This window comes from Podarcis tiliguerta (genome assembly GCF_965153285.1).
Source record: "Podarcis tiliguerta genome assembly, chromosome: Z".
NCBI lineage: Eukaryota > Metazoa > Chordata > Lepidosauria > Squamata > Lacertidae > Podarcis > Podarcis tiliguerta.
Window position 1 is genome coordinate 7,455,057 of NC_139553.1, and position 12,283 is coordinate 7,467,339.

At 45.5% G+C, this 12,283-nt stretch overlaps 1 protein-coding gene across 1 annotated transcript in view; it reads right to left on the reverse strand.

Moving 5' to 3' along the window:
• Nucleotides 1-12,283, reverse strand: part of PAPPA (pappalysin 1) — a 239,549-nt gene that overhangs the window by 107,648 nt on the left and 119,618 nt on the right. The window contains exon 10 of the mRNA XM_083422840.1: nucleotides 7,725-7,918. Within this exon, the coding sequence (XP_083278966.1) occupies nucleotides 7,725-7,918 (194 nt within the window). The remainder of the gene's footprint in view (nucleotides 1-7,724; nucleotides 7,919-12,283) is intronic.

The following is a 12,283-nucleotide window of genomic DNA, read 5'->3' on the forward strand; positions in this document are numbered from 1 at the left end:
TATTTTATGCTTTTAATCAATACAATTTCTTTCTTCTTCAGTCTGGTGCAGATATGGTCAGCAGGGTGGGAGGCACACATGTCTGGCCCACAGGCATAACCCACCCAACACAGTTTTCAGCCATTCAAGAACAGCAAACCACTGGAACAGATAAAAGGCCCCATCTAGTTCAGCATTCTCACAGTGACTAACCAGATACCTATTTCTCCTCACATGAGATCTCATGGACATCCAATGATGCTGAATGTTGGAAAATCCAGGACAGATAAAAGAATTTATTTATACAGCGCCCAGTTGAACTATGGAACTCATTCCCACAGGATGCAGAGGTGGCCACCAACTTGGATGGCTTTAAAAGAGGAATAGACAGATTCAAGGAGGAGGAGGAGACGACTATCAATGGCTACCAGCTGTGATGACGATGACGATGATGATGATGATTTATTATTTGTACCCTACCCATCTGGCTGGGTTTCCCCAGCCACTCTGGGCAGCTTCCAACAAAGACCAAAAATACACTAAATGGCTGTGCTCTGTCTCCATGATCAGAGGCCGTAATGCTTTTGAATACCAGTAGCTCAGGTGATGTCTGTGTGTTTTGACTGGAGAGATAACAGAACACTCTGCCCCACTCCCATTATTTGAACCATGATTTGGTTCTTTTGCCTCAGGTACTTAAATGTATCATCCTGCCTTAGGCCGGCCCTATTACAATGTTCTCAACAACGTTGGGGTGTGTGGGTGGGGAGCCTTTGGAAACCAATAAGATTGAAATGATTTTGTAACACCTCAAAGTTCATTTGTTTCTTTAAAAAAAACTAAAAAAACAAACAAACTTGATTTGCATCTCAGAAAAAAAGGTCAAGGCAAACTTGGTTTCAAACCTGGATGGCTGCCGTGCTTTCTGCATCTGTTTCTTTTATCTATTTTTCTGAATTGTGCACCCAAACACGCATACACACAGAGAGGGAACAGAGTGTGCTAACCCTCACTTCATACTTCCCCTTACTTATCTGCATGGACTCTTGAGTGAGAGTAAAAGAGGAGATTCATTCAAAAGATAAAGAAAAAGGTGTCTCTCTAGGGTGGGTATGGCTGGGAGTTCCTTTGATTGCTGTGGTGGCTGGTGCCCTTTGGGGACTGGTAGGGCAGAAGGCAAGGAGCCCAATAGTGGGTGGTGCCAGAGTCACTGAGAGACAGAGATAACTAATGCTGGTTTTGTTTCCTTCTTCCTACTTACTGAGTTCTACAAGGGGCAACATGGAGGAAGAGAAGAAAGAGGAAACATATGGAGGGGGGAGCAGCACTGTGAATGCCCCCCCCCAGCAACTTGTTTGTTGTGGTGCAAACTGTACAGGGTTCCTAACAGGGTGGAAGACCAAAGCTCAGTGATACAGCATCTGCTTTGCATGCAGAAGGTCCTAGGTTCAGCTCCTGGCATCTCCAGGTAGGCTTGGGAATGTCACCAGCATGAAATCCCAGAGACCCACAGCCAGTCAGTGTAAACAATACTGCACTATCAAGTAGCCATGGTGGCTACGCTGGGATTTCATCTTTCTCTCGGTAGCCATGCAGCGTCTGATTCTAACCTAGAGGAGCAACCAGCTCAACTTATGCTAGACACTCCTGTGATTTGAAGGAGTCTTCTAGCCCGCTTGTCCTCAACTGGTGGGTTGGAACACACTACCAGTCATGGGTCACAACAGCAGCCCTTAGACTAAACAAAGACAGATGGTTTAAAAAAAGCTCAAAAACTTAAAAGGCATTAGAAAAGGAGACCATGGGCCTTGAAGGTGTCTGTCATTGTTTAATACCAGGACAACAGGTCAAGTCACTGTTCACAGCCTGCCCCACTAGGGAGAGATACGCTATATTTAGCTTTAAATTATAGTAATTGTATACATTTGCATTCTATGAATCATATAAATCAGCATATGCAAATTTATGTAAAACCTATTTTGTATTTCTCTTTTAACTATCATAATTATTTCCAAATCTGCACAGTTACATGTAAATTAGCATGTGCAAATTTTATGCAAATTGGCATCCTCTCCTTTTGTGGTGCACTTCCTTTAAAAAAAAAAAAGTGGCCTAAACTTATTTCAACCCCAGTATTCAGTGGTGCTTCCACTATCTGGAAATGGTTTTTATGTTAGCGGAGAATCCCCATTTCTGTGCCACAGTTTCATTTCAATGAGTAAAATAGGCCTCTAGAAGAGAATCCCCTAAAGGATTGGCACTGCCAATGAATACAATGTTTTCAAACCAGGGAGAGGAAGAGAAGAAAATTTGCCTGCTATGATTGAGAAGCCATTTGCTTCCTTTGGAGTGACCTTGCTGAGAACTGGGATGTCTCCACTTTGGCATGCCTGAGGAACCTCTCGTTACAACTTCCCTTGCAGGAGCCAAGGGCATTCCCTCTTACGCTGCAGAAATAATCTCTCCCTGGATCTCCCTATAGCTTCACACCTTTTCTCTAGCTTTAATTTTGCCACTGCTGCTGTTGTTGACATTTTATTTTAAACACGCACCAAAAACACATGTAAATTCCTTAGTTATTTATAGCACAGCTTCTGGAGCTTTAAACAGTATTTTCTTGAATAAACTGGTTTAATGTTAGAGAAGCCTCGAGCAACATGTGATCCACCAAGCTGTCTGAAGTTCATACATACTAACCTAGGTGGCCACCAATGCCTGGACATGGTATAAAGAGGCCATTCAAGGGCCAGATGCTGGTTTGAGGGGAAAAGTGGCCTCTTCTGGATCCACTCATACATCAGTGGGCTATGTGCTGAGTAATCTTGTGTTCTTAACCTGCTGTCCACCAGCTTCATAGTGTGTGGCATGACAGGTTGTGTGCTCCACAGTGTGTTAATGTTCATGCATTCGTTTTACATTTGCAACATTGAATCTGTTATTTAGTTACGGCAATTGCAATCATTATTTTTTGCAAAGGAGGAGGAATGCACTGCAGCAAGAATAACCTCCTGCTTCACAAAGTATGGTTTATGAAACTAGAGCAAAAACATCCAGTGCTTTAAAGGAATGCATAACAAGTAACACAGCAGAGTGTGTTGCGCTAGGAGACCAGGGTGCAAATCCTCCCTTGGCCATGAATACTGCTGGGTTAGACGCAGGCCAGTCAAACTCAGCGGCGGAGCAAGCCGATCGGGCGCCTGGGCCAGCACACATGCCCTGCACCCTGGGGTGGGGCCAGCCGCCCATGGGGGCGAGGCCAGCTGGGGCAGGATGCTCCATGGGGCCTCTAAGGAGTTTGCATGCCTCCTCCCACTCAGCCGCCCTACATCTGAGGGGGAGGCGGTGGGCGGACCATTTGGGGCCACATCACTCCCAGGAGAGACGTGTGGCTCAGGCACCCTGCAGGAACCACGGTGAGTGCCGCCCGGCATTTTGTCACTCCCCCCCAGTCGTGACACCCTGGGTAACCTGCCTCCACCGCACCCACTTCCTCCGCCCCTGGTCACACTGTCTCTCCCTAAAACCTACTTCACAGTACTGTGGAGAGGATAGAAAGGAACGTACTGTTATCCAAGTTCAGACCACTGATCCTTCTAGCTCGTATTGACTGGCAGCAGCGCTCCAGGGTTTCAGAATCATAGAACTGTAGAGTTGGAAGGGCCATGGGGGTCATTTTTAACCCAATGTGGGGCTCGAACACACAAGCCTGGCATCAATAGTCTCATGCTGTACCAACTGAGCTAGGAGGAAGCCTTTCCCAGCCCTCCCTGGAGATGTCAGAGATTGAACCTGGGACCTTCTGCATGCAAAGCAGATGTTCTACCACTGAGCTATGACCTTTTACACATAACCATGGAAACCACCATGAGCTCCTTGGAGAATAAGTATTGGGGGGGGGGCTGTCCACAGGTGATAGTCCTTATCTAGGGACACTGTAGTTCTCTGCCCAGGCTCAACATTTACCCTGAAGGAGCCTGGGTTAGCTAGACAGCTGGAACTTTGTAATAGGTTTCCTCATAATACTTTATGAGTTAGTACCTCGTAACTGGCTTGCTTTCATTTCTTTTCTCTCCCCCAGCTGCCCCGCCACTCTGCTTTTTTAAGAATCCAGAGCTGCAATGCAGAGCAAGCCAAGGCACACGGAGGATGGAATCTTGGCTAAGTGGCGTTCCATTGGCCCGTCGAAGGCTTGAGTCAGATGGATCGGGTGAATAAGGAGAAGGGGAGAGAGTTCCAGTAGCAGCCAAAAATATGTATCTTTCCTTGCGGGGCACAAGCTGAATTTAACTATCATTGCTAGAAGTCGTTTCCTCCTCATTTGATGCAGCATTTCCCTGGCACTAAGTGCAAATACATTTTTATCTTGTCTGTCTCCCCCCACCCCCGAAGAAGGCCTATTATCTTTATTCAGTGACACCAAGGCTGACATCTGAAGCACAGTTTACTAGGATGCCAAAGTCCTCTTAAAACAGGGTTGGGGGACATTTTTTAGCCTGAGGGCCACAGGCCAGTGGTGGACAGGAGCCAGGGGCAAATAAATATATAAATAAAGTGGGTGTAGGAACAGATGGGTTGTATCCAAATCAGTTCTATTATAAAAGAGACCCATTGCAGTTATGTTGGTCACGTTCATCAATCTCATTAGTTCTACTGAGTAGCACTAACATTGGCGACAACCTGTTCCCCAACAGTCATGGAAGAATCAGAATTGGCTTTTTCCTTTTTCTTTACAAATTTGTATCTCTATCCAGGCAAGCATCTTCACAGTTCAAGGGTGCAATCCAGCCAGGAATAGATCAGGGCTGGTAAAGGGTGTAGTCTGGTGATAATCTCAAGGGCCAGATAGAGAGGTTTGGATGGCTGCACTTGACTCCCAGGTCTTAAGTTCCCTGTCCCATTCTTAAATTCAACAATTGTTGCTGTACACCTCACCTTGTTTGCCAAGAGAACAAACAAACAGCAAAAAAACAAAAACAACACTGAAGGATAACTATGTTCTGATTTGCATGTTAGTATGGAATGTGAGAATCAGCCAGCACATATCAGAATTCACAAAGACTGAATTTATCAAAAACTCCTGAGACCCAACACACTCACACACACACATTCCACATACACTGAAATAATCTAGATTTGGATTGCTTAGGGAGATAAATTAAGAGATAACGAAGCTAAATTCCCTCCCTTGGGAGGCATGGTTTGACCCTCTCCCTGTCTTGTTTTTGATGTCCAGCAAGGATGGAGCATTTCTTCAGTCTAAGGACCACATTTCCTTCTGGAAGTCACATGCCAGGGATGGGCAGGCAGAGGTGAAAATTCGTGGAGTGGCAAATGTAATGGTTACCTTTGTACAGTACGCTAGCTTGCACAGACCCCCCTCTCTAAACCCCCATTCAGCAAACAAGAGGCATTAGTAGAGTCCAAGGATACATTCCAGCCGGGCAAACACATTCAGAGTACAGAACAGGGCCAGCAAGAGCTCTGAGGACCAGGCAGAGAGGCCTCATGGGCCACATTCTTCCCCTGGGTCTGAAGTTCCCCACCTCTGCTACAAACAATCAACTTTCCTATCATGATTTTATGACAATTGAAGCTGTTATTTTGTCCCCTGGCTCTGTGGGTTTGGCTCCCTTTATTTTGACTCAGTACTGTTTCATAGTTTTTATTGTATTTTGATATATGTCGTGCACTACTTTGGATGCCCTTGAGCTGGAAAGCAGGATAAAAATAAACTTTAATAGTAATAATGATAAGATGTGGGGAAAGGAAGGTGCCATGTTTAGAGGCAATGCACCTCTGAATATAAGTTTTCAAAAATGTTGTCTTAGTAGTTGAGTGACAAATAATTGAAGAAGGACCATTGCTTTCATTTCCTGTTGGACCATCCAGCAGGGGCATCTAGTAAACTGTTGCAATATATAGTCCTACCTTGAGTTAAATATGCTTCGAGTTGAGCACGTTCGAGTTGCGCTCCTCGGCAACTCGGAAGTAACGGAATGCGTTACTTCCGGGTTGTGCCGCTTGCGCATGTGCAGACACGTCACGCGCATGCGCAGAAGCAGCGAAAAGCAATGCGCGCATGCACAGACGTGCTGTCACTAGTTACATTTACTTCTAGATGCAAACGGGGCTCTGGAACGGATCCCATTCGTATCTAGAGGTACCACTGTATAGGACATTGGATAAGATCAGTGACTGGAGGAATTTGGAAGGCCAGTTTTCTTACCCCAGATCTACCTGGACCAATACTCTGATTCAGGAGAAGAAGGCAGCATAATGTTGATAGAAGTTTCCATTAGAACCCCACCACCACCAACCCACACAATGCTTTGCTTATGTATTTATGGAGGGAATGATTCCAGTGGTTATGGGGGTGGGGAAAGATACTCTTGTGGTTTGCAAAGTAATAACCAGTGGGGCCCTGGAGGTCAGTTGGGAGAAGAAACGCTATTTTGCAATCAAGGCAGCTGCATGATCTTATAAACATAAGAGAAACCATAGCTGAGTGGTAAAACACATGCTTTGCAGGTAGAATATCATAGGTTCAATTAGTGCTTCCACCCAAGAAAAATAGGTGTCAGTACTTATCATTAGTGTTAATGTCACACTTCTTAACAACAACAAAATGAGGTGCCAGTACTGTGTACTCCTGAATACCCCTGGGGGGGGAAGCACTGGGTTCGATCCTTGGCAATGTCTGTTTCAAAGGACCAGATGGAAAGATGCTCTGCTGAGAACCAGAGAGCTGCTCTGTCCCCCCAAAACAGTACTTTTGTCTTGTCAGGATTCTACCTCAATCCATCCTTCAAATGCCTCCAAACACTCACACATGACATTCACTGCCATCACTGGTTCTGATTTAAAGCTGAGTATCATTTGCATGGGTATACAAATGATACCCAGGTGGGTATAACTGGGTATCATTCACATACTGGTGAACACCCAGCCCAAACTCCCTGATGATCTCTCCGAGCACCTTCCTGTAGATGTTGAAAAGCCTGGGGGAGAGGACCATGCCCTGAGACACCCCACAAGTGAACACCCAGGGATCCAAACACACACCCCCATCACCACTTTCTGGACACAGCCCAGGAGGAAGGATTGGAACCACTGTATAACAGTGTCCTCAGCTCCCAACTCCTCTAGACAGTCCAGAAGGATACCATGGTCAATGGTATCAAAAGCAGCTGAGAGATCCAGCAGAACCAGGAAAGAGTTTTCACCTCTGTCTCTAACCTGCCGGAGATAATCAACCAGCATGACCAAGGCAGTTTCAGTCGCATGTTGGGTCCGGAATCCTGAGTGGAAGGGATCCAAATGGTCTGCATCATCCAGATGTGTTGGAGTTGTTCAGTGACCAGATGCTCAATCATCTTTTGCCCCACCAGTCCCAATAAGCACCAGCCTCCACTGGTCTCAGGTAACATTTTCTCAGCCCTGCTTCCAGTGTGCTGTAATCACTGGGTGAGCCTGGACCAGTCACTGCCTCTTAACCTAACCTACCTCACAGAAATCATGTACACCACTGAGCTTTTGGCAGAAAAAAAATGGATAAATGCAATAAATAAATAAAAATCCTTTATGTGGAGATGGCGGGGATTCATCCTGGAGCTCTTTGTGTGCAAAGCATGAGCTGTGCTACTGAAATGCGACTTAATCCTCCCCCCACAAAGAAATAGTAAAACATCCCATTGGCTTGGATGCACCGCTTAACACTTTAACCAATGACCATCTACTTTCCTTACTTGATTGGCTGCTGGCTGACCTATCACAACCAATTCTGGGCATCGCTCATCATGATGTGAGACCGACACGTTGGACGCCCACTGGTCGACAAAGCCTTTGGGTGTATAGACTCCACAGTCTATGATGCTGGTCATCTGCTCAAACTCTTCGCACACGCCATCACCATCATGGAAGTAGCACCTGCTCGGTTCATCTGCAGTAAGAGAGAACAGGAGGGGAAGGGAAGTCAAGAAGGATGGAAAAGCCATTTCTCAATAACCGAGTCCAGTAAGCACTGTGTACTTTGACCTAATGAGCAAATGGGAATGATGCCCTCAGAAAACCATAGCTTTTGCCCTTTAGAATAAATTATGCAAATTATAAAAAAATGGGAATGATGTGCTCTTGCTTCCGTCAAAGTCTGGCTTTCATAATACCACCTACTTCCTCACCCACCCCTTCACACACACTCACTTCTTGTCAAACACTTGAGCTGACAGAGGACAATGAGGGAGCCTGGGAATTGCTAACATATGTATCATAGCTTGTTTGTAAAATGTGCATGTTTTCAGAAATCTACCAGCAACTCTCAGTTTACACTTAAAAATAGACCACTGAACTACCGTTGGAATAGTTGCATGAGGTCCCTTACCTCTTGTGCAATTCAGAGTTATCAGGTAATTTGAGGATAAGATCACAAAGTTTGTTCCAGTTTCCTTGCAGGGAGTGCCCCTAGAGAGTGGTTCAATTTAGATCAGGGAACCTCAGGCCTGGTGTCCACATGTGGCCCTCAGAACTACCCACAGGCCACATCCACTCCTAGCCACATCCTAGCCACACCTTCTCTCCCCAAGTCACAACCCTCACTTTGCACCCTGTGTGTTTCTGAGTGGCTGTGATGTGTCCTTGAGCTCTGGCAATGCCTCTTGCTTGTCTGGACAAAGGATAGAGTGGGGTGGGTGTGTTTGTAGAAGCTGTAGAACCTGCTCATCACTAACACATGACCCTTGACAAATTGCCCAGGAGGGAGTGCAGCCCTCACGATGAAAAATGTCCCACATTCCAATTCAGATGATCCTACAAATCATGAATGATCATGATTGAGCCATACTCTCACTTCTTCCTTCCTCCATATCTCCCCATCCCTCCTTCATTCCTTTATTTATTTTCATCTTCTTCTTCTTCTTCTTCTTGTTGTTGTAAAAGGTTCCCTTACAGCTTTCACAGATTTAATACTTTCCATATCCTCTTATCGTTAAAAAATCAAATGTTAGTCCTGTTCAGAGTAGACACATTGAAATTCATGGGCATGACTAACTTCCCTCTTCTGCTTCATACGTGGGTGGGTGTCTTGGGGTAGAGAAAGGGACACAAAGATCTATGCAATCCTGCAAATTCCACACACTTTGGTGTCTGCCTCACCCCACCGCTCTCTCCAGATCCTGGCTGACTCTTTCCATGGCTCAACAGCCCTTTAAAGGGCTGTTTCAGCTGGAGATGCCACAGACTGAATCCAGGACACCTTTCCTTGCAAGGCAAGGGCCCAGTTTGTGGCTCAGCTCTGAATGTCATTTTCTTTGTTATGGCTTACATCTAAACAAAGGTAATTGCTACTACTACTACTACCTCTTGTGGTTTACTGTTTTAAATGTGCTATGTTATACATTAAGGGAGGCAGTTCGGTGGCAGAGCATTTGATTTGCATGCAGAAAGTCCCAGGTCCAGCCCTTGGCCTCTCTTGACAGGACCGCAGCCAGAAAAATGAGAGAGCTGCTTCCAGTCAATGCAGGCAATTCTGAGCAAGATGGACCAATGAGTTGATTGCGTATAAGGCAGCTTCCCACCACCACCCCTAAAAGAAATCCCAGGATATTTTATATCTGGTGGTTTGCCTACATCTATCCATGTGCCTATTTCTCTCCCACATACACACACACACATACACACCTGACTAGAACCAGTGTAAAACTGTATAAGTAAACAAAAATAAACATAATAAAAAACAAAGAAACAACCCTCTGCACAGGAATAGAAAAAGAGCAATGAAGCAAATTAACTGCTGGCAGAGCCCAGCTGATTTCAGTGGCCTCCTGCCAGTGCAAAAGAGGCTCCAGGCCCCTGGTGTTGTTCACTATTTTGTTCTTAAATGACACTTGCGAAACACTGAGTTTAGCAAGGACAAGCACTTCCAAAGGAACAGCTCCAGAGACTGGAGGCCTCTGTTTACCAACTCACGGCATATTTGGCATGGGCAGTAGCAGAAGGGAAGGGAGGGGGTGTCCCGTGCAACTGAAGAAACATCTTTTTGCGCCAGTCAATGAGACACTAATCTGAACTAGAGGGATCAAAAGTCAGAGGGAGATGGAGTGACTCTCTATGGCAGGGGTCAGCAACCTTTTCAGCCGTGGGCCGGTCCACCATCCCTCAGACCATGTGGTGGGTCAGACTATATTTTTTGGGGGGGGGGGGAATGAACGAATTCCTATGCCCCACAAATAACCCAGAGATGCATTTTAAATAAAAGGACACATTCTACTCATGTAAAAACACGCTGATTCCCGGACCATCCACAGGCTGGATTGAGAAGGCGATTGGGCCGGATCTGGCCCCCAAGCCTTAGGTTGCCTTCCTCTGCTCTATGGGGATAACCCAATGCTGGGGAGGGGTGCAGAGAGTGTCTTCCTGTGTCTTTAAAGGAGCAGAACTTCCACTGCAGGTCGTTCTCTAGCTGTCCCTTACTTACCACCCCTGATTTCCTTCCCCCTTGTAAATCCTTTTCCTTACATACTCAGTGGAAAAGTATCTGCTTTGTATGCAGATGGTCCCAAGATTCCTAGGATGACTCCAGGTAAAGGTGAAGGACCCCTGTCAGTTAAGTCCAGTCGTGGGTGACTCTGGAGTTGTGGTGCTCATCTCGCTAGTTCCTCAGAGGGCAGATCTGCCACACCTCCCAGCTGTCTCTGGCCTGGCCCTGGATATACCAGCAATGGAGACTGAATTCCTTGAACCATGTGGATTTTGGGGTTTCCTGTGCCAAGTTGCATGGATGCACAATGAAATTATTCAAAATCCATCCCTTGGAACCACCAGAAGTGAGAGTCCAAACTATATATGATTCCATTTCCCTGAATAGCAAGGTGTTGTTTTTAAAGGTTTGTGTGAGAAAGAAATCTGGAACAGGATCTTGTGTGGAGGGGTAAAAGGCATTCATCCTTTGTCCCCTTCTGCTTGGTCTCAACCTGAATACCTTGAACCCAGCTCCCTGCAATGCAGGAATCCTGCCCACAGCTGTCCCTGGGTAGACTTGAACCACACACTTGCTGTTTACAGCAGGGCTGGGAATTCCAGTTGGTGTCAATGAGAACTTTTATTTCCATGCAAATAACAGGCCAGGGGCAGGGGCAACAGTCTGGTAGGAAGCAAATACTTTATAAAAAAAATCTATGTCCCCTCACCAAGGTCTTAATGTGGATCAAGCCGCAGCTATTTGTCCTCTAACACACGCGTACACACACACACAGCCCAAATTCACACAACAGCCAATTACATGAACTAGATCACATCTAAATCAGTTCATTCATAGACTAGATAATGCAGAATTTATAATTCGCCCAGAAACTCAAGTGAGAAAGTCAAGTGGAAGTACACTGGTACCTCAGTTTATGAACTTGATCCGTTCCGGAAGTCCGTTCTTATACCAAAACAATTCTTAAACCAAGGTGTGCTTTCCCTAATGAGGCCTCCCACTGCCAGTGCCCTTCCACCATTCGGATTCCGTTCGTAGACCAAGGTAAAGTTCTCAAACAGGGGCACTATTTCCGGTTTTGCGGAGTTTGTAAACTGAATTGTTCTTAAACTGGACTGTTCTTAAACCGAGGTACCACTGTACTGTATCTGAATCAGTCCAAGCATACCTTCCCTGCAATGTATCAAAGACATACAGGGGCAAGCTTGCAAGATGCTGCCTATAGAAGATTAGAAACCAAGGCCACTCAAAATACTGGAATTGCCACTGGCAGACCACATACCAAAAGGCGGAGATAAGCAAACTTGCTACACTCCATTTCTTCTTTCTTCTTTATAAGGGGTGGACATTAGGTTCCATCAGCCATAAGGTGTTTTTTTATTGCAAAATCTGTCTCCAAACTTTTCTACGCTTCAAACGTCTGGTACAATGGCTTATTTCCTAAGTTAGATGGGTTCCAGGCAAAGTTTCTTCGGTCTTTTCTACAGTTTCCAAATTGTGTCCCAAATCCAATCTTATTTGTATCAACTGGGCTACGATACTGCCATTGTATCCCTGAGGCAAAGGCTTTGGGCTATCTCACAAAGCAACCTGCAATCCAGATCCAATGTAATCTGTGGCCCAATTGCAGCTGGAATCCAATACGGGCACAACTTTCAGTTAGCCTCATGTCTTAGGAAACCTATCGGTGTTTATTTACCAAACCTAGATTAAAGGTATTTCCATTGGAAGTTTTAAATGGTAGACTAAGAGGCATCCCCTATCATAAAAGGCTTTGTTTATGTTCTCAGGATGTCAAATGCATGAACCATATCCTACTACTGCATTGTGAGC